At 35.0% G+C, this 22248-nt stretch overlaps 3 protein-coding genes, 1 long non-coding RNA gene and 2 pseudogenes across 8 annotated transcripts; 3 read left to right on the forward strand and 3 right to left on the reverse strand.

Moving 5' to 3' along the window:
- The first annotated feature begins 405 nt into the window (after nt 1–405).
- LOC147292765 (putative glutathione S-transferase parA) lies at nt 406–2208 on the forward strand. Of its 3 annotated transcripts, none has more exons than XM_086234618.1 (2): nt 406–733; nt 1868–2208. In XM_086234618.1, exons 1-2 carry the CDS (start codon nt 406–408, stop codon nt 2206–2208), a joined length of 669 nt encoding a protein of 222 aa, XP_086090744.1. The 3 variants fall into 3 exon arrangements, with proteins under 3 accessions (XP_086090744.1, XP_086090742.1, XP_086090743.1); XM_086234616.1 differs by having other exon boundaries at nt 406–729; nt 1861–2208; XM_086234617.1 differs by having other exon boundaries at nt 406–729; nt 1864–2208.
- A 741-nt stretch (nt 2209–2949) lies between these two features.
- LOC147292766 (uncharacterized) lies at nt 2950–3915 on the reverse strand. The gene is made up of 3 exons (XR_015120823.1): nt 3792–3915; nt 3552–3658; nt 2950–3088 (listed from the first exon to the last, which is right to left on the reverse strand). It is a non-coding gene; the product is annotated as an uncharacterized LOC147292766 (long non-coding RNA).
- A 1828-nt stretch (nt 3916–5743) lies between these two features.
- LOC147292767 (uncharacterized) lies at nt 5744–7080 on the forward strand (annotated as a pseudogene).
- Nucleotides 7081–8675: 1595 nt separating this feature from the next.
- Nucleotides 8676–12280, reverse strand: LOC147292768 (disease resistance protein Roq1-like). Its single transcript, XM_086230924.1, has 5 exons — nt 11238–12280; nt 10818–11111; nt 9814–10695; nt 9122–9731; nt 8676–8851 (listed from the first exon to the last, which is right to left on the reverse strand). The coding sequence occupies exons 1-5, from the start codon at nt 12168–12170 to the stop codon at nt 8676–8678; spliced, it is 2895 nt and encodes a 964-aa protein (XP_086087050.1). The 5' UTR covers nt 12171–12280.
- A 1687-nt stretch (nt 12281–13967) lies between these two features.
- LOC147292769 (sucrose synthase 2-like) lies at nt 13968–17114 on the reverse strand (annotated as a pseudogene).
- Nucleotides 17115–18895: 1781 nt separating this feature from the next.
- On the forward strand, nt 18896–20697 carry LOC147292770 (putative glutathione S-transferase parA). 3 transcript variants are annotated; one of them, XM_086234474.1, is made up of 2 exons: nt 18896–19223; nt 20357–20697. In XM_086234474.1, the coding sequence occupies exons 1-2, from the start codon at nt 18896–18898 to the stop codon at nt 20695–20697; spliced, it is 669 nt and encodes a 222-aa protein (XP_086090600.1). The 3 variants fall into 3 exon arrangements, with proteins under 3 accessions (XP_086090600.1, XP_086090598.1, XP_086090599.1); XM_086234472.1 differs by having other exon boundaries at nt 18896–19219; nt 20350–20697; XM_086234473.1 differs by having other exon boundaries at nt 18896–19219; nt 20353–20697.
- The last annotated feature ends 1551 nt before the right edge of the window (nt 20698–22248 follow it).

Here is a 22248-nt window from a genome sequence, read left to right on the forward strand (position 1 = left end):
GTCCAAATAGCATTACTTTTTAATCAAATAGTTAAATGATTTCCAATTTGTCTAATTTTTTATAGAGATGATTCTTAAGTTAAGACTTTGAAAATAGTCAATTTCGATCATTGAATTAAAATACGAAGTGAGTCTCACAAATCATATCTCATTATACCTAAAATGAGATATACCTCAATAGAAGGGTCTTCTGAGCTAAAAATATGTATAAATAGAAATATATGTACGAAGATTAATATGATCAAGTACCCCGTTGTTGTCAAAGTCTCACCTAACCAAATCACACAGCCAATTAGATCCATTTCCTTGTCAAAGACTCAAACTATGGTCTAAATCTAGTGCAATTAATTATATATACCTTCGAACTTGGTCCAATCCATGCATTGTCCCTCTCTGTCTTACCAAATGGATCAAGAAGTGGTGCTTCTGGGATTCTGGACTAGCCCTTATGCCATGAGAGTGAAAATTGCTTTGGCAGAGAAGGGAGTCCACTACCACTATGTGGAAGACGAAAATCTTTTACGAAAACATAAGAGCCCCTTGCTTCTAGAAATGAACCCAGTGCATAAGAAAGTCCCAGTTCTTATCCATAACCAAAAGCCCATATGTGAATCCCTCATCATACTTCAGTACATTGATGATGTTTGGAATCACAAAGCTCCAATACTTTCGGAGGATCCTTATCAGAGAGCTAAGGCAAGATTTTGGGTTGAGTTTTTCGACAACAAGGTAAGTCATTGTCAATATTTTAAAGATTAAATTTCACTTGATTAATTTTTTACGAGTTATATATCATCCCTTCTTTCTCTCCCTTTGTCTCATATATGATAAAAAAATAAAAGAAAAATATATTAATTTTTTTTTAAATTTGACATGTTTTTCTTAGTAATGACAATTTTTAACACGACACAATAATAAGATTTGAATTCAACATGAAGTTAGTGGTTTGGCCATGAACACGAAGATAATACGATACACTGAACACGAATAATAAACGGCCGTGTTGATTTAGTATCAGGTATATATGTACAAACACATTTAACAAGTATTATATGAAGAAAATGAATAATTTTTCTCATTTTTTAATATGTATGTATTGTAAGGTCATTGTATGATTATAGATCGAGTTATTATTATATGGGCAATAACAAAAAATAAGTTATTATTTTATGGTTTTGTTTATTATTTATTTTTTTAATTTTCGTTCATGAGTTTTGATTTGTATCTACCAGAATTTTAGTTTGTGCTGATTTAGTTTCTAATTTAATGCTTTGCATGTATTAACGAAAAAAATCAAATTTTTATTAGAAATTTTGTGAGTACTTTGCCTCATATTTATCTGTCACAGCTCTAAATCAATGATCACTCAACTTTCCATGAATCTATGAGATAAAATGCAAAAAGTCAACCAACAATTTTTAACAAAAGTAATTGATTGTGTCCTTATCATACAAAAATTAATTTTCGGACTAAATTAGGACCGATTAGAGTTTGATGTACTGAAAAGAGGCAATGAGACATAGTCAAAGTTGAGAGACCAAAAATAAAAAATAAAATAAAAACAGTTGAGAGAGACCAAAAATAAAAAATAAAAAATAAAAATAGTTGAGAGAGACCAAATATGAAAAAATTAAATAAAATTATTTACAAAATACCATATTTATAGAAACCTTTCGAGAAAGTCCAGAAATTGCTCTGCATAGAGCCATAGACCCTCGGCACCATAATTTTTTGTTGTTGTTGATAAGTTTTATAATGAAGTACTATTTTTGAAAAAAATGGGATAAAAAATATTTAGTAGTTTTGATAAAAAACTCTCTATGTAAACATGGTAACAAGTCTTAATTAACTAAGTTTAAGCAGATAGCAGACTGTGGGAGACGGATGTGGGCAAGCAAGGGAGCAGACCAAGAAGCAGCAAAGAGAGAGTTCATAGAATGCTTGAAGCTGTTAGAAGGTGAGCTTGGGGACAAGCCCTACTTTGAAGGCCAGCATTTTGGCCTCTTGGACATTGCCTTGGTACCATTCTCTTGCAGGTTTTATACGTATGAAGTGTGTTGCAATTTCAGCATTGAGAAAGAATGCCCTAAGATAATGGAATGGGTGCAAAGGTGCAGTCAGAGGGAGAGTGTTTCAAAGAGCCTACCAGACCCATACAAAGTCTATGACTTTGTGTTGGAGGTCAAGAAAATGCTTGGAATTAATTAATTAATTAGGAACCAATTAAATTTAAGTTAAAAAGTTTCAGATTTGCTTGGTAGTCTTTTTTTAATTTTTTTTTTATTGGCACAGAATATGCATGCTTGGAAGTCCTGAGTGGCTGAGTAGTAATATGTACGTTGTAATTTTCATTTTTTATTTTCACAAAACTTACAATAAAAGTTGATTTGTATAAAAAGGAATTATAAATCGGATTGCTGGATATCAAGATTTTTAATCATTTGATCGGGCTATTTGCAGGATAAATTATTCTATATAACTAATATATTGTCACGTGCAAGGGCGGAAGGAAATATAGCCCAGCCAAACATTTTTCTAAAAAAATTGTGACTATATATATAATATAGATATATATATATCAAGCCCAATAACTATAGAATCTGAAAAGTCAAAAAGAAAGTTTTTAACCGAGCCGAAAATTTTGTTAGAAAAAAGTAACTATATACATAATATATATATATATATATATAGAAGAGTGCTCTAAAGCTAACCAATTAGCAAGTTAATATGAAGCTAACCATACTTTTGGGCCCACCACATCACTAATCTCATAATCCGAACTATCAATTATTTAGGCCCTACTTCAAAGATCATCATTGCAAAAAATCAACTAAATTAAATGTAACGCCCCGATCCTAGGGCCCAAAAATACACTGAAACTTTGTCCTTTAAACCTCTTTTCAAAGAATGGGCCATGCACTTAACAAAATAAATAAATATATTTGATAAATCAGAGTGTGAGCCCAAAACATTTATGTAAAATTCACTGCATAAAATCAGTTAAATCAAATTAAAATAGATCCCACTGCCTCGTCTTCTCCTCACTGCCTCTTCAGCCTGCTTAACCTGCAAAACACCAATAACCACACTGCACCATATCCATGGTACACCGGGTCATTCAAACAAATAACCCGGTAAGCTCACTAGAGCTCGTATGAGTGAAATGACTTAAACAATAATCCTCAATATAATCCTTCAATTTCCATGCTAAAAAATAATCCACAATAAAACCCATAAATATTCAATCACACAATAATTTCATCATCAATCATCCAAGCATCAAAATAAATCATAAATACTTGTATTCAAATCAAATCCCATCAATATATAATAATCATCATTCTGGCAAATCAATTGCCTAAACGTCAACTATTAACCTCAACCTCAAATCATTCCCGTCTTAAATCTAATAACCTCAAAGCATAATTCATTCATCAATTCCATCCTCAAGATTCAAGCCTAGACTTACCCAGTCCTAGTCAAATCAAGTCCTAGCAAACAAATGCACACAAGAAATCCAGCAAACAGTTAAACTAACTAATTTCACTCACTGTTTAACCACGTAAAATGATGAAAATGCCCTTCTTGGCTCCTTTGCTCGGATCTCAAATCCGGCAGCATAACGGCATCGGGAATGAGATTTCCCGAGCCCGTGTACCTGTTAAGACCAGACAACCAAATAAATACACACAGAAACACAATTGGGCCACTGAACGACCGAAACGGGCGGCCGCCACCACACACGGTGGCTGCCCCACCCCAAACAACACACAAATTCACAGAAAACTCACCACAAGCTTCGGGTGACTGGCCAGAGGCCAAAAATCAACAATTCCAGCCATCGGTGTGGCCAAACGCGACGGGACCCGCGGTGGTCCGTGGTGGTCAACCTGCACGATTTTCAAAACTCAAAATTAACGTAAACGAATCACACAGTCACGACGAAGACGTCGAGAGGATCACCCTTTATACCTGGGTCGACGGTCAATTCTCGTCGGAAATGCTCAAAACTGGCCGGAGAAGTCGCCGGCCATCTCAGCCTCGATCCGCCGTCGGGGAGCGTTGGGTGGACGATCGGAGCACACCACCGTGCTCGGCTCGACGAGTAGAAGAAGATGAGGGTGGTCGCCGGCCTCGAACTCGCCGGAAAAGTCACGTCGACGCCGGAGCTCCACGGATCGGCCTTGAACTGGGTCTCGGGTCTCGGGCGTTTCTGGGCTGCGCCGCCATCAGGGGGAGGAAGAAGGGAGGGAGGCGACCACGTCTGGGCTTCGACCTCCGGCAGCCGTCGCCGGACGCGCCCTCACGCGCCGGTGATGGCAGCGGCTGCACTGTGCAGCAAGGGAGAGAGAATCGCGCGGGAGAGAGAGAGAGAGAGAGAGAGAGAGAGAGAGAGAGAGAGAGAGAGAGAGAGAGAGAGAGAGAGAGAGAGAGAGAGATCTGCTTTTTGGGTTTTAAAACTCACTTTCATAAAAATTACAAGTGTGCCACTCACTTCACATGTCCGTATCTTTCAAACCGTAACTCCGATTGACGCGTGCCGCGTGTCTACGAACTCGTGGACTCAAGACCTTTCCAACGTGCCCAAAGTCAAAGACGAAAGTCCATTAGTCTTAAAAGTCAACTTTTGGGTCGAGCCCAATTTAAAACAAAAATTAAAAATTAAACCAAAACCTTTTAAATTTCCAAATAAATTTCCAAAATCCTTAAAATAAATTCGCAAGATATGTAAAATAACTCCTTGAAAAGTACGGGGTCTTACATTAAAAATCATGAAGTCATCTAATTGAGATCAAATAAATAGACGATCAGTATTTTCGATAAAAGCTAGCATAGAAATAGTTGTTATTATAATCAAATGGCTAAATGACTTTTGATTTTGGAGAGTTTTTACAGGAATGATCTTTGAAGTAGAGCCTAAAAAATAAATGGTTCGGATTTTGAGATTACATTGTGCAGTGGGCCCAACAGGGTAGTTAGCTTTGTATTAACTTATTAACTAGTTAGTTTTAGAGCATTTTTGTATATATATATATATATATATATATCAAGTCCAATAACTATAGAATCTGAAAAGTCAAAAATAAAGTTTTTAAGTTATTAAGTTATTAACCTAATTAACATAGGCTACATAGCTATAAGCCTATATCTAATATTAAGTACGTATTCATAGAATCATAATAGCTTTCAAATTTCTCCTCCAGTCCTCCTTTATTTAGATTTCATAAGCTTTCATGAGCGGCAAATATATAAAAAAAACTGCTCCCTTTTATTCTTTCATCACCAATCTCCAACTTATCATCAATTCTTCTTGATCAATCTCATGCCTAAGTAAGTATAATTTTGAGTTATTTTTCATTATTTAATTTAATTTTGATTTATTAATTTGAATTGAAAATTTAATTTAGAGTTTAGAGTTTAAGATTATGGTTTAATCTTATTCCATTTCAATATAATGAGAAAGCACAAATTATTAATATTTTTCTGTTGCATTTTATTTAGGAGATTTTCAGATTTAATTTGTACATGTTGCTGACTTGCTACGCTTTGTTGAGCTTTCTTATTGCTACTATTGGAAGCCACTAGCCAGGTTAGTAATTTCGTATGTTAGTGTTTCTTTCAATTAGAATTTGTTGGTATGATTGGTGAAATTAATTTATATGAAATTTGTGCTGCCATATTTTTTTCGAGTATATGCTTACAAATATTTATATTTTGATATAAAATTCATAGGTACGTTATAATGTCTGATAAACAAAATATCAAGCGAAGAAAAACAATTTTTTCATATTTTAAGAGAGCTAGTGATGAATCCTCAAGTGAGATCCCTTCTGACCCTCCCCCATGTACTCCAATATGTGATAAGCAACAGCCTTCTGAGTCTCCGGTAGTCGAGTCTCAAACTCAAAGGGTCGACTTTGATCAAGAAGTTGATATCAATTCTCTTGTACGTGAACCTAAAGATCGTCTTGCAATTTGGAAATATCCTGTGAATGAACTGGATAATGTTCGGAGAGCTTATATTCTCCTAGGACCATATCAACTTGAGTTAGAGAATTATCCATGCTCCTTTGATGGACAACAAAATCGTAGATTTCAGTCCTTTTGGTTCAAAAAATTTCCTTGGCTTGAGTATTCTGTTAGTCTTGACAAAGCATTTTGTTTCCCATGCTTCATTTTTGATAATGAGACATCTATCATCCGACATTCACTGTTACTGGGTACAAAGATTGGAGAAGGGTTAACAATGGAAAAAATTGTGCTTTTTTACATCATGTGGGGACCATTAATTCCCCACATAGTACTGCAATGGAAAAATGGGATAACTTAAGAGACTCATCTAAACACATTGAGAAAAGAATTCAGGAGCAATCACTACAAGAAGTGGAAGAAAATCGGTTGAGACTTAAAGCTACAATAGAGAGTGTAAGGTTGTTAGCAAACCAAAGAATTGTTTTTAGAGGCCATAATGAATCAGTTAACTTATCCAATAGGGGAAATTTCAACGAAGTTCTAAAATCTTTTTCAAGAATGAATCTAGAAGTTGAAAAAGTTGTCTTAGAAAACGTTCCTGGAAACGCCAAGTATAATTCTCCATTGATTCAGAAGCAAATCCTAGATATTCTTGGTAACAAAGTGAGGAACCAGATTTGTGAGGAAATTGGCTATGCAAAATTCTGTATTCTTGTTGATTAAGCAGTTGACGTATCTAGTAAGGAACAAATGGCTATTATTCTAAGATTTGTTGATTGTGGTGGGTTTATCCGAAAACGGTTTTTTAAAATTGTGAGTGTTCCTAACACTACTTCACAAACTCTTAAAATTGAGATATGTAAAGTGCTTGTTAAATACAATCTTCAAGTGGAAAATATACGTGGCCAAAGATATGATGGTGCTAGCAATATGAGTGGTGTATTGAATTGATTAAAAACATTGTTTCTGGAAGATATATTGTCCATATGCATATTACGTGCATTGTTTTGCTGATCGTTTACAACTAACGTTAAATGCTTCAGCTAAAGGGGTGCATGATATTTGGCAATTTTTTTCAAGTTTAAATCTAATTGTGAATTTTGTTGATTCTTCTGCAAAGCGTCATTCTGAGTTGAAAGCTATTAGAGAAGAAGAAATCGAAGATTTGGTAGCTGTTGGACGACTTGAAACAGGTAAAGGGACTAATCAGGCTTGCACTTTGCAACGAGCTAGGGCTACTCGTTGGGGCTCGCATTTTCGTTCCATTAAAAGTATGGTTGAATTATTTGGTGCAACACAGAAAACTCTTGAACATATGATTGAGAATGGACCCATTAGAAATATACAAGGAGATCGAAGCTAAGAGTGTTTATAAACATATAAAGTCTCTTGATTTTGTGTTTTGCTTGCTTTTGATGAAAAATATTATGAAAATCACTGATTGACTTTGTCAAAAATTGCAGAAAAAATCTTTAGACATCTTAATTGCTTTGGAAATGGTTGTAGAAACAAAATCAATTCTGCAAAAGATGAGAGAAGATGGTTGGGATCCTTTAATGGTAAGTGTTGAATCATTTTGTAAAGAGCATGACATTGAAATGCCTGATATGAGTGCTCGTTATATGCATGGTACAGATCGTTCTTGCTAGCAAAAAGATTATATTACAAATGAGCATTATTATTATATAAATATATTTACGTTTGTAATAGATTTTCAACTGGGGAAGTTACATAGTTGATTTACAGAAAAATCATCGGAACTTCTTATTCTTAGCTCAACATTGGATCCTCGTGATAATTTTAAAGCATTTGACACTAAAGATATATGCACTCTTGCTAAGAAGTTCTATCCTCAAGATTTTTGTCCAAGTGATTTGCTTTCTTTAGAATCAGAGTGTGTATATTATGAGAAAGTTATGCGTAAGGATCTGAACTTTCAGAATACAGCTTCTACTCCTGATTTATGTAGATGACTAGTTGAAACAAAAAAGTCAGAATTCTTCCCTATGATTTACAAATTGATTTGTCTAGTATTAACCTTTCCTGTTTCTACGGCAACCACAGAAAGAACATTTTCATCTATGAACATCATTAAAAATAAATTTCGAAACAAGATAGAATATGAGTTTCTTGATGATTGTATGCTTCTGCATATTGAAAAAGAATTTGCTGATAATAATGATTATGATTATGTGATCGATGAGTTTGATGCTATGGGACCTCGAAGGGCAAGATTTAGATAATATTATATTATAATCGCATTACATGTTTATTTACTGTTTTTATATATATATATATATATATTTTAATGTTTGTATAGATATGGATTTTGAGGGTAAGGTTCAATAGATCTCCCCTGACTAGTTGTATCTTTTTTTAATATTAATAAAATTTCTCGTACCATCGAGGTTTTATTTTTCAAGTTCCTATATAAATACTTTATGTGTATTTTTTTTTTACTAAGAAAAAAATTGTCTAGAGATTTAGCCCACCCAAGTTTCAAATCTTGGTTCCGCCCGCCACTAGTCAGTCACGTGGCAAAACTTAAAAAAAAATTATTTGGTATAACCAGTCCAATCATCCAAATTATTGGGTTGTTCAAATATACTCTGAAGTGAAATGAGAGTGAACCAAACGTGACTACATTAAATACAACAGATTCATGAAGACCGAAGAGCGAGCAAACAGATATGATAAACTGATTAAGTTGGGACCAGAATCGGTGTAATTTGAGGGGGCTGAAAGACATGCACCCCCAACAGAAGAAAAAGAAGCAAGACATTGGCCATGATGAACAGCTTCCAACCTCTACCACTACCGTTATTGCTGGCCCTTTGTTCTGCAATTGTGCTGTCACCCTGTTTACCTTCTTCTTTGTCTATAAAACATAAAAAGTAAATATTCCAGAAAATTAATTCCTACATTTCAGAGAAAATCTCTTGAAATTAATCAAATTGGATCGATTTAGAAGTGTTTTTCATGGAGTGTCAATCCATCAACAGCTTGACTCAACAAAAAAAACTTGTGAATTGTGATGCTAGATGTCTTTGTGTTTTATATTTCATTTTTTGAAAAAAAAAAAAAAAAAAAACTGTACGTTTAAATAAGGAGCATTTCCAAAATCAAATGGTACACTTGATGAACACACCTGTTATTTCATCAAACTCTTGAATGAGTTGAGACAGAATTTCCACCGACTCAAATGGACACCGGCAGACCAAGTATATTCCTGGAAGCACCTCATATGACAAATCTCCACCAATGCCAGATGGTTCTAAATGATTCACTGTCGTGTCGTCACTGCCGTGTTGGGTACTCATCATATTCTCTTCTTGCTTGTACACAAGTTTGATGCCGCACTCCTTTACCTGAAACTGAGATCTCGTGAACATTGAAACAGTCACTTCATCGCCAACTTCCAATTGATTCCCAATCTTCCAATGACTCAACCATACTAAGTCTTTTCCATCACCCGGAACGCCAAAGAACAATGGGCCATAGATCCACTTCAGATGCTTGCTCTTATTACTGACTATTGTGAATATTGGGTTAGGAAAACGTTTGATACCATTGATGGTGCTAGAACAATCAATATTGGATTGGGCATAAACAGAGAAGACGTTCAAGCCTCGGATCCTTTGACCGGAAAGTGAAGGCACAGTAAAAGATATGGAGGAACCTCTACTTTTATGGCTGAATTGGCTTGGAACCTCACTCCCAGGAACAAATGTGCTGATTATACCAGGTTCATATAGTACCTACATATACCATTGACATCAAAATATTAGTCCACTATGTTGCTTATTATACCAGGGACAGAGAGAGGAAAAAAGAAAAAACCTGGATGGGAAGCATCCTCCTCTTCCACAAAGTAAAACGTAAAAAGTAAGATTTCATCATAACTCTTTCAATGGGTTGCAAGTTCAGGGAGCCAAAAAGTTGGGTCATTTCTATCTGAACTCTTTCAATGGGTTCTAACTTGAATACCCACCCAATTTCAACTAGGTTCCGATTGTATTCACAAATTAAGCTTGCACTTGATTCGCCTGTAATTGTTTCCAACAATGTGCATCCAGTCACATCCAGCACTCGTACTATAGCTGGTATCCTTACAAGCGATTTGAGCCCCTCACACTGAGAAAAACAGAGTTCATGGAGACTCGTAATTCCTCTGATGCAATCTGGTAGGCAAGAAATTGGATTTGAGCTTAGATCTAATCTTTGCAACCTGAATAGGTTACCAAAATCCTTGGGAAAATCATTATCAGAGAGATTGCAGTTTGCAAGACTTAAATCCACTAAACTGTGTGGTAGATATGAAGCCCAAACGATTCCTGGATTTTTGCTTGGGCATAATTTGACTTCCCTAGAGGTAGTGCATAAGTCATGTATTGGAATGCCATCTGCTTGAAGCTTTTTCAAAGATTTCATCTTCCCTACCTCCATTATTGGAAACCCATTAAGATTTGAGCAACCAGATATGATCAATGTTTCAACCAATTTTAGCATAGAAATATTCTTTGGAAGCTCTCTAATGTTTTTGCAATCTTTCATATTCAAATGAACAAGTCTCTCTAAAGTTCCAATGGATTCGTGGACATAAACCAAGCTTGCACAATCTTTCAGAATGAAACTTTCTAGATTGGGGATGTGCGAGAAGTCAGGGGTTTCGGTAAGGGCATGGGAATGGCTGATATTTAGGATCTTCAATGATGGAAGATACTGTTGAAATAAAGAAAAATGAAAGGTGGTATGGAGTCAATTCTTAAATTTATAAATAATCATTGAAATTAAAACCCCAAAAATTAAAGAATAGGGAGAATTTATAAAATGAAGTTGCATACCTTTGCACCTTTCCAAACTTGTTTCAAGCTGCTATAGCACATTTCAAGAACAACAAGGCTATCCAAAGAAAAATCATTGGGTAAATAATCAAAAGAAAATTCATTCCAACAGAACCATCTTAAATCTTTAGGAAATTCTTCATATGATCCAATTACTTGTTTATGACTAAGCTTGAGAAGTCTTAGTTTATGTATCTTTGCAAATGCATTGCTTTCCAAAAGTACCTCATTTGACTTTCCTGGATTGTATGCAGGATGCTTATCCAGGATAAGTCCTTGAATTGTATGTGTACCCTAATAACCAAAAAAAAAAAAGGATGAGTTAACCAACATTGCATCTGGTAAAAAATATTTAAATAAACACCTAATCCACAAAATATACATTACATTATATAATTGAGAGAAACATAGATTTCTTACATTCTTTTTTGTCAATACTGTAAAAGAATCATTATGATGCCATAACCTACTTTGCTCCCCTGGTTCCTTTGATTCTAAGCAAACAATTCCTCTTCCCATGTCTTGAATCATTTGATGCATTTGCACTTTGTTATATACATCAATTGTAACCAAACACCTCTCAATGAGATTTTCAATGCCGACAACTGTGTAGAAATCAAAACCATCTAGTATTTTGACAATAAAATCTTTGTCCATTCCAATAAAGAAACATGCAATATGAAGGAATAAATTTTGATCATGGTCATCTTGTAAAGAGTCGTAGCTTAGTCTTAGTTTATTCATGATTTCACCATTTGGAATAGCTTTCAACTTCTCTAATGCACTTTCCCATACAACTATACTTTGCCCTGACAGAGAGGAACCCAAAACTTTCAGAGCTAATGGAAGTCCTCCGCAGATGTGTACTACTCTCTTTGAATATTCCATATAATCTTTATTGGGATGGTCTTGTCCAAATGCGTGCCAACTGAAGAGCTCTAGTGATTCACTATCACCAAAAGTTTCAACATTATGCACCTTTATAAGCTGGTGGCAAGCTTTTAACAATCCTGCATTGTTAGTTGTTATGATTACTTTACTTCCTGGATAGAACTGGCCTTGCATTCTAGATAGCGCATCTAATTGGTCTACATGGTCTACATCATCGAAAACAAGAAGGACTCTTTTAGAGCTAATAGCATCTTCAATCTTCATTATTCCCTCACCAACATTGTGTATTTTCACTTTTCTCCCATTCAAAACATCATAAAGAAGTTGTTTTTGCATTTGAATCAAGCCATTGGGTGTTCTCGAACGTTCTCTAATGTTTTCAAGGAAACTGCTTCCTTGAAATCTTTTAAAGTTTGAATTGTATACAACCTTTGCAATGGTTGTCTTCCCTATTCCCCGCATCCCATAAATGACAAGTATGTCAACATTAGTTGATCCATCCTGTAACCATAAATTAATATTTTCGACTTGAGAATGGATTCCAATCAGGTGCGGAGCAATACTTAAGGGTGTGCGACTTAGTTTGTCTTCAATCACTTTAACAATTTTCTCGATAAATTTTGACTCATGCCTAGAAAATTGCAATCAAAGTGGAAAACAAATCAAACATGATCATCATATATGACTTGAGATAATTAAATTGTAAATGGTTCGATGCCCAACCTCTATCGTCTTTGAAGGTAGTTTGGTGCTGCGTTGACGTTGACGTTGACGTTGATGTTGACAGTGTTTTCTTCCTGATCTACCACTCCTGGTCAGCATTTACAAGCAAGTTTCTTCTCTACAGTAGGTTTTTTTTTGTGGGCTTTTCTCTGGTGGGCTTTTCTCTTTTTTTGTGGCCTCCCTCCAAAGTCCAGAGCAAATGGGTGGTTTGATAACCACCAAATCACTGCATATTTCATTTCATTCCTTTTTGTCCATACTTGTAAAGAATTTTAATATGTTTCCCGGAATCCTTTGATAATTAGTAACGAATTATGTGATGCTTCTGTACTAAACATCTATTAATGACATTTTGAATGCCAATAACTGTGTAGAAATCAAAGGATGCAATAACATATAGATGGGCCGGTCATGGGTCCATATATAAATGATATTGAAAGTATATTGTCGGATGGTCTACCCTAGGAGCTAAATAAATACAAGGTGGTAGATCCAAACCGGATCACTTGGTAACAATTATACTTTGTAAATTAATAAGCAAGAAAAATGTCGTCAGTGGATAATGTTGTGGATAAATACTTTACCTACGGTTGGGGGTTAACGAGTATTTGACCATTGAAATGAGTGTGGAAAAGAGAGAGATGAAGAAAGAAGATTTTCTGTGGCATGTGATGGTTGGAGTCTGGCTGGGGGGTTGTAGATCGTATGGTCAAAAAAGCTGGTATGTTTATGCAGGCTAGCTTGTCAGTGGTGTGCTGGTTTCACACCGGGGGAACAACATCCGGAGCAACGACCACGACTGGAACAACGGCCAACAAAGACCGTAACTACATAGATAACTGCTCCTCCCATTCTCCAAGTGTGAGAAGTGGGCGTAAAGCGTAAGGAGAAAGACTTTCATATAACGAGTGTATAAATCCTTTGTATACACCCTTTGTGACTATTTCTCTTATTACGTATTCACTTTCTCACGCTTGTAAATAACTTACTTATCACACGGTTATATACACCCTACCCTCTATGTCTAGTATGTGACAAGAGAGATAAGGTGTATACAGGGAGTGTATCAGACTTGAGAGGTCACATGCTCTGTTGTTGCGGCCCAACTCCAATTCCAATCCTAGTGATCTTTTCAGAGCAAGGGTCCAAAGGAACCAAAAGACATTCCGACTCTGGTATTGAATTCAACTGGAGCATAAGATCTATTGAGACTATAGATCGATTAATTTTTAGTGAAGCACATGAATTGAAAGTATCGAACCACTGGTTCTTGGTGAGTGAAGCAATTTTCATTTTACTCTTATATCAATTCATTCTAGTCCCCTTTTATCTAATATGACATATCTGCATGCCTGTGTTCATCACATCTATTCAGTCATGCCAGTTTGTGGTCCTTTGATTTCTGGCTCATCATCTTACGCTTGGAAAATTAAGAAAAATCTGGATCTAAGTGCTTTTTGTAGGTTTGAAACATTTACATGATGTTGTGTTATCCTGTAAAGATTTACCATATTCTTGACAGATTTTCCTTTTGAACAAAATTATAATCCATGACAATCTGTTTTGACATATTAGTTAATTCACAAGAGCTTTATTACAACAGTATAACGCTTCAGAAGAGCTTGGATATAATTCCACATTCATTCACACAATTCATACACAAGCGTAACTTTATTTCATTTGTACAACTACTACCTTGGGAAGTCATTGAGTTATGGGCTAGACAGCCGAGTAACTGTTGCTTAATGTGGGTCATCGCTTGCTGGAGGAACTGATTTTATCTGAAACAATGTAGACATAATGAATTTTATAAAGATGACTCATTTGATCCTTAAGCACAGTTGGGCACTAATCCTATCAAAATCACTGTCTTAATTTATTCAAAATAAGATAATCAGAGACTATAACTCATATTCTTTATCCACGCATATACCCCAAAAATTATTCACATTCTAATAACAAGTACTCACCAATTTGCGGAACTTCAGAATGTAGAACATCTCAAGATATCGTCGGGTCTCACGCCTTTCAAGCTTTGATACATCCTTCCAGAAACCATAAACGCCAGCCAATGTAGAACAAAAGCACCGCCTGTATCTGCTATGTAACGATATAGCTCACCGTTACATGCTCGATCAAGTTGGGCTGATATCCATCGAAATTGACCATTTAAGTTGTTCTCCTTTATAAGATTATGCATCTTCTCAATCTCTGCAATCTCTTCTCTATCTTTTGACTTCTTCACATCATTGTAACCAGCCACCAAGACAAGGTTTACCAGATCCCTGAGTTTGGGATTCTTACCATAGCACTCGACCAACCCAGTCATGTTTTTCACCTGGTCCATTCTTGCCATGGAAAATAATATGGGCTTTGACGGATCATTCAGAATACCACTGAACCAATAAAGAAGAAATATCGTATTATCAAGTGACTGCTACAAATAACTCACATTGTCACATTTGATGCACTATGAAGGAACTCACATGTGCTCTTCATTCTGCTCAGGATCATATAGCAACTTTTCTAAGTAACCATGTAGGGCTGTAAGTCTCTTTTGCTTCTCAGAGTAAGGGAAATAAATGGAAATATCAGATCCGGGTGACACGATATTGAATTTTGGATCAAAAACATTAATGCCATGAACGACTCGGTACAGCCCCGGAAGAGTGAAAGAGTTGTGGCTCTCATACTGACCGACAGTATTCTTCCTGAAAGAATGGATAAAAAAAAGTTTAGCAAACAAGGAAATTAACATCACTAAAATAAAGAACAAGGCAAAGATGAATACGGAGAAGCAATTGACTCCAATTTTCAAAAGCACTATTGATGCTTAAGTTATGATTTGGGAAGCCTATTTGTATTACAAATTACCATAGTAGTCTAATTAACAAGGCTAATACCAGATTAAACTAAACACACTGAACCGGCAATGACAAATAATTGTTTCAATGAAAAAAAAAACAGAACATTCATCTATAACAACATTCCACAGCATAAGGAGACTTACGTTCCTGCAATCTCTTGGTATGTGCTGGTGATTATAAAATCTGCATTATTCATGGCTATTAGGTCAGCCGTGAATTGACATGAGAAGTGGTATTTATCCTCAAAATTTTTCCAGTATATATCTGAATCTGGATATTTTGTTTTCTCCAACGCATGCGCAATCGTGCACTGCACATGTCAAAGTTAAGATAGTCAGATAACATTCTCATTAGATAATATGATGAACCGGGCAGCTGCAGAAAATACTGGACCTGTGTAACTCCCATTTTGTAAGCCAACAAAGATGCAACAAGATTCCCATCACTGTAATTTCCGATAATAAAATCTGGATGTCCCTGTAACTCTGCAGTAATTTCCTTTGCAGCATCCTGATCACATGAAAAACAAAATTTGAAAAAGCAAGTAAGAATTAGTAAATCAGATGACAATTTAACTCTATATCATTCTGAATATGCAATTAGTGAACAAAGTCATGTGCTACTTCCATAATGCAGTGCTATCACAGAGGGGTAGCAAACTATGGCAGTAATGCAGATGGACAGATATAAATAAATCATCCAATTAAGATGGTGAAATGACAGCAAGAACAATTTTAGATCATTTCCACATATTCTGTCAGTGTTGAAGCATCAATTTTAGATCATTATCTTCAACGAGAAGAATAATTAGAGCTTCACATGTTAAAAATAGTTTACCTCAGCAAAGGTCTCCAAATAAGGCCATACATCAAACCTTGAGATCCATTTACGAAGAATCCCTTTCTCTGATCTAAAAGGAACTCGTAAAATATGTGTGTAGTCTGTTCCACTGATTCTTTCCAGCTGCTGGTTGCATGTAGTTCCTTTTGCATCAGGTATAAGCCTGGTCACCTTGGAACACCAGCGAAAAACTCATTAGTTTTACACAAAGAAAAGCTACCATAAGGATTTGGCTAAAGACATTTACGATAAGGATTCTTGGAGTGAAATCTAATCCGTGTTTCTGAATTCTACTCAGCATTTCATTTTCGAGGGCACGCACTTGGTCCAGTATATAGACAACCTGCATATAAAATTATGTAAAAAGTTCTCATTTTAACAGTTACAGTGATAGCTAGCTAACATGCTAAAGCTCATAACAGAAGATTATGGAATACTTAAAGTATACGCAATTGCACCGTGAGGCCTGTTAGTCATTTAAAAAGAAAAAATAATACCTGCCCACCAGTGTCAGGTAAACCTAAGACATTTTCTTGCCCAAAGTATCCATGTGGAGACAAAATGACAACATTAAACACCATTGGTACTCTCCCAAGGAATGTCTCCAATACAGAAGGATCAGGAGCCTGAAGGATATCTAGGAGAAGATGCATCATCTCCAGTACGTGTGCTGCAGTGTCTCCCCAACCCCGCTCAAAGCCCATTCCTTGTAATCTACATACAAGTCACAGTAAAAGAAAAACAGCATCTGATCAGGAATTACAGTGCTCTAAATGTGCATCTCCAGGAGGCAGTTGCAGAGAGAACATAGGTATTGATTAATATACATGTGCTTATGCATGTGTCTATCTATATAAGCTTACACATATTCAAACTCAGAGTAGGGTGTCTCAGGTGAAAGCTTAGAAAGATAATCCTCAGCCTTTGCCAAAGCTGACTGAAGCCTGGATATGCTCCGTATCCGATCATTTAACATCAATGCCTACACAAAATTGTTAATCAAATTAGCTAGCTCAAACAAAGTCCTCATACGAAAACACAAACTGGTTTATTTCTAGGTTAAGTTGTCAGCATTTACAAGCAAGTTTCTTCTCTACAGTGGTTTTTTTTTGTGGGCTTTTCTCTGGTGGGCTTTTCTCTTTTGGGCCCTCCAGAGACAATAACTGTGTAGAAATCAAAGGATGCAATAACATATAGATGGGCCGGTCATGGGTCCATATATAAATGATATTGAAAGTATATTGTCGGATGTTCTACCCTAGGAGCTAAATAAATACAAGGTGTTAGATCCAAACTGGATCACTTGGTAACAATTATACTTTGTAAATTAATAAGCAAGAAAAATGTCGTCAGTGGATAATGTTGTGGATAAATACTTTACCTACGGTTGGGGGTTAACGAGTATTTGACCATTGAAATGAGTGTGGAAAAGAGAGAGATGAAGAAAGAAGATTTTCTGTGGCATGTGATGGTTGGGGTCTGGCCTGGGGGGTTGTGGATCGTATGGTCAAAAAAGTTGGTATGTTTATGCAGGCTAGCTTGTCAGTGGTGTACTGGTTTCACACCGGGGGAACAACATCCGGAGCAACGACCACGACTAGAACAACGGCCAACAAAGACCGTAACTACATAGATAACTGCTCCTCCCATTCCCCAAGTGTGAGAAGTGGGCATAAAGCGTAAGGAGAAAAACTTTCATATAACGAGTGTATAAATCCTTTATATACACCCTTTGTATCTATTTCTCTTATTATGTATTCACTTTCTCACGCTTGTAAATAACTTACTTATCACGGTTATATACACCCTACCCTCTACTAGAGTTATATACAACCTACCCTCTATGTCTAGTATGTGACGAGAGATAAGGTGTATACAGGGAGTGTATCAGACTTGAGAGGTCACATGCTCTGTTGTTGAGGCCCAACTCCAATTCCAATCCTAGTGATCTTTTCAAAGCAAGGGTCCAAAGGATACAAAAGACATTCCGACTCTGGTATTGAATTCAACTGGAGCATAAGATCTATTGAGACTATAGATCAATTCATTTTAGTGAAGCACATGAATTGAAAGTATCGAACCACTGGTTCTTGGTGAGTTAAGCAATTTTCATTTTACTCTTATATCAATTCATTCTAGTCCCCTTTTATCTAAGATATTAATTCGATAAACACTTCAAATGATGACCTTTTAATCAAGAGTAATTCTATTTAGACCAAATTAATTGACCAAATAAAAGGGACCAAGTGAGGTGTCACTTGGGGAGGTGGTCCTCATCTCCATGTGGTTCTCAACTTCACATCTCCCCATGTGACACCTCACTTGGTTCCTCTCATTTAGTCACTTAATTTGGTCCAAATAGCATTACTTTTTAATCAAATAGTTAAATGATTTCCAATTTGTCTAATTTTTTATAGAGATGATTCTTAAGTTAAGACTTTGAAAATAGTCAATTTCGATCATTGAATTAAAATACGAAGTGAGTCTCACAAATCATATCTCATTATACCTAAAATGAGATATACCTCAATAGAAGGGTCTTCTGAGCTAAAAATATGTATAAATAGAAATATATGTACGAAGATTAATATGATCAAGTACCCCATTGTTGTCAAAGTCTCACCTAACCAAATCACACAGCCAATTAGATCCATTTCCTTGTCAAAGACTCAAACTATGGTCTAAATCTAGTGCAATTAATTATATATACCTTCGAACTTGGTCCAATCCATGCATTGTCCCTCTCTGCCTTACCAAATGGATCAAGAAGTGGTGCTTCTGGGATTCTGGACTAGCCCTTATGCCATGAGAGTGAAAATTGCTTTGGCAGAGAAGGGAGTCCACTACCACTATGTGGAAGACGAAAATCTTTTACGAAAACATAAGAGCCCCTTGCTTCTAGAAATGAACCCAGTGCATAAGAAAGTCCCAGTTCTTATCCATAACCATAAGCTCATATGTGAATCCCTCATCATACTTCAGTACATTGATGATGTTTGGAATCACAAAGCTCCAATACTTTCGGAGGATCCTTATCAGAGAGCTAAGGCAAGATTTTGGGTTGAGTTTTTCGACAACAAGGTAAGTCATTGTCAATATTTTAAAGATTAAATTTCACTTGATTAATTTTTTACGAGTTATATATCATCCCTTCTTTCTCTCCCTTTGTCTCATATATGATAAAAAAATAAAAGAAAAATATATTAATTTTTTTTTTAATTTGACATGTTTTTCTTAGTAATGACAATTTTTAACACGACACAATAATAAGATTTGAATTCAACATGAAGTTAGTGGTTTGGCCATGAACACGAAGATAATACGATACACTGAACACGAATAATAAACGGCCGTGTTGATTTAGTATCAGGTATATATGTACAAACACATTTAACAAGTATTATATGAAGAAAATGAATAATTTTTCTCATTTTTTAATATGTATGTATTGTAAGGTCATTGTATGATTATAGATCGAGTTATTATTATATGGGCAATAACAAAAAATAAGTTATTATTTTATGGTTTTGTTTATTATTTATTTTTTTAATTTTCGTTCATGAGTTTTGATTTGTATCTACCAGAATTTTAGTTTGTGCTGATTTAGTTTCTAATTTAATGCTTTGCATGTATTAACGAAAAAAATCAAATTTTTATTAGAAATTTTGTGAGTACTTTGCCTCATATTTATCTGTCACAGCTCTAAATCAATGATCACTCAACTTTCCATGAATCTATGAGATAAAATGCAAAAAGTCAACCAACAATTTTTAACAAAAGTAATTGATTGTGTCCTTATCATACAAAAATTAATTTTCGGACTAAATTAGGACCGATTAGAGTTTGATGCACTGAAAAGAGGCAATGAGACATAGTCAAAGTTGAGAGACCAAAAATAAAAAATAAAATAAAAACAGTTGAGAGAGACCAAAAATAAAAAATAAAAAATAAAAATAGTTGAGAGAGACCAAATATGAAAAAATTAATTAAATTATTTACAAAATACCATATTTATAGAAACCTTTCGAGAAAGTCCAGAAATTGCTCTGCATAGAGCCATAGACCCTCGGCACCATAATTTTTTGTTGTTGTTGATAAGTTTTATAATGAAGTACTATTTTTGAAAAAAATGGGATAAAAAATATTTAGTAGTTTTGATAAAAAACTCTCTATGTAAACATGGTAACAAGTCTTAATTAACTAAGTTTAAGCAGATAGCAGACTGTGGGAGACGGATGTGGGCAAGCAAGGGAGCAGACCAAGAAGCAGCAAAGAGAGAGTTCATAGAATGCTTGAAGCTGTTAGAAGGTGAGCTTGGAGACAAGCCCTACTTTGAAGGCCAGCATTTTGGCCTCTTGGACATTGCCTTGGTACCATTCTCTTGCAGGTTTTATACGTATGAAGTGTGTTGCAATTTCAGCATTGAGAAAGAATGCCCTAAGATAATGGAATGGGTGCAAAGGTGCAGTCAGAGGGAGAGTGTTTCAAAGAGCCTACCAGACCCATACAAAGTCTATGACTTTGTGTTGGAGGTCAACAAAATGCTTGGAATTAATTAATTAATTAGGAACCAATTAAATTTAAGTTAAAAAGTTTCAGATTTGCTTGGTAGTCTTTTTTTTATTTTTTTTTATTGGCACAGAATATGCATGCTTGGAAGTCCTGAGTGGCTGAGTAGTAATATGTACGTTGTAATTTTCATTTTTTATTTTCACAAAACTTACAATAAAAGTTGATTTGTATAAAAAGGAATTATAAATCGGATTGCTGGATATCAAGATTTTTAATCATTTGATCGGGCTATTTGCAGGATAAATTATTCTATATAACTAATATATTGTCACGTGCAAGGGCGGAAGGAAATATAGCCCAGCCAAAAATTTTTCTAAAAAAATTGTGACTATATATATAATATAGATATATATATATATATCAAGCCCAATAACTATAGAATCTGAAAAGTCAAAAAGAAAGTTTTTAACCGAGCCGAAAATTTTGTTAGAAAAAAGTAACTATATACATAATATATATATATATATAGAAGAGTGCTCTAAAGCTAACCAATTAGCAAGTTAATATGAAGTTAACCATACTTTTGGGCCCACCACATCACTAATCTCATAATCCGAACTATCAATTATTTAGGCCCTACTTCAAAGATCATCATTGCAAAAAATCAACTAAATTAAAAATCATGAAGTCATCTAATTGAGATCAAATAAATAGACGATCAGTATTTTCGATAAAAGCTAGCATAGAAATAGTTGTTATTATAATCAAATGGCTAAATGACTTTTGATTTTGGAGAGTTTTTACAGGAATGATCTTTGAAGTAGAGCCTAAAAAATAAATGGTTCGGATTTTGAGATTACATTGTGCAGTGGGCCCAACAGGGTGGTTAGCTTTGTATTAACTTATTAACTAGTTAGTTTTAGAGCATTTTTGTATATATATATCAAGTCCAATAACTATAGAATCTGAAAAGTCAAAAATAAAGTTTTTAAGTTATTAAGTTATTAACCTAATTAACATAGGCTACATAGCTATAAGCCTATATCTAATATTAAGTACGTATTCATAGAATCATAATAGCTTTCAAATTTCTCCTCCAGTCCTCCTTTATTTAGATTTCATAAGCTTTCATGAGCGGCAAATATATAAAAAAAACTGCTCCCTTTTATTCTTTCATCACCAATCTCCAACTTATCATCAATTCTTCTTGATCAATCTCATGCCTAAGTAAGTATAATTTTGAGTTATTTTTCATTATTTAATTTAATTTTGATTTATTAATTTGAATTGAAAATTTAATTTAGAGTTTAGAGTTTAAGATTATGGTTTAATCTTATTCCATTTCAATATAATGAGAAAGCACAAATTATTAATATTTTTCTGTTGCATTTTATTTAGGAGATTTTCAGATTTAATTTGTACATGTTGCTGACTTGCTACGCTTTGTTGAGCTTGCTTATTGCTACTATTGGAAGCCACTAGCCAGGTTAGTAATTTCGTATGTTAGTGTTTCTTTCAATTAGAATTTGTTGGTATGATTGGTGAAATTAATTTATATGAAATTTGTGCTGCCATATTTTTTTCGAGTATATGCTTAC

The sequence above is a fragment of the Dryas octopetala genome, chromosome 2 (genome assembly GCF_963921425.1).
Source record: "Dryas octopetala chromosome 2, drDryOcto1.1, whole genome shotgun sequence".
Taxonomy (NCBI): domain Eukaryota; kingdom Viridiplantae; phylum Streptophyta; class Magnoliopsida; order Rosales; family Rosaceae; genus Dryas; species Dryas octopetala.

Excerpts from the sequence above, each read along its gene's own strand:
- LOC147292765 (XM_086234616.1), top strand. The coding sequence starts at position 406 with ATGGATCAAGAAGTGGTGCTTCTGGGATTCTGGACTAGCCCTTATGCC. Across the intron at positions 730-1,860 it reads TTGAGTTTTTCGACAACAAG|CAGATAGCAGACTGTGGGAG; the intron begins GTAAGTCATTGT and ends ACTAAGTTTAAG.
- LOC147292768 (XM_086230924.1), bottom strand. The coding sequence starts at position 12,170 with ATGCGGGGAATAGGGAAGACAACCATTGCAAAGGTTGTATACAATTCA. Across the intron at positions 11,112-11,237 it reads CAGTATTGACAAAAAAGAAT|GGTACACATACAATTCAAGG; the intron begins GTAAGAAATCTA and ends TTTGGTTATTAG. Across the intron at positions 8,852-9,121 it reads AGAGTTTGATGAAATAACAG|ACAAAGAAGAAGGTAAACAG; the intron begins GTGTGTTCATCA and ends TATGTTTTATAG.
- LOC147292770 (XM_086234472.1), top strand. The coding sequence starts at position 18,896 with ATGGATCAAGAAGTGGTGCTTCTGGGATTCTGGACTAGCCCTTATGCC. Across the intron at positions 19,220-20,349 it reads TTGAGTTTTTCGACAACAAG|CAGATAGCAGACTGTGGGAG; the intron begins GTAAGTCATTGT and ends ACTAAGTTTAAG.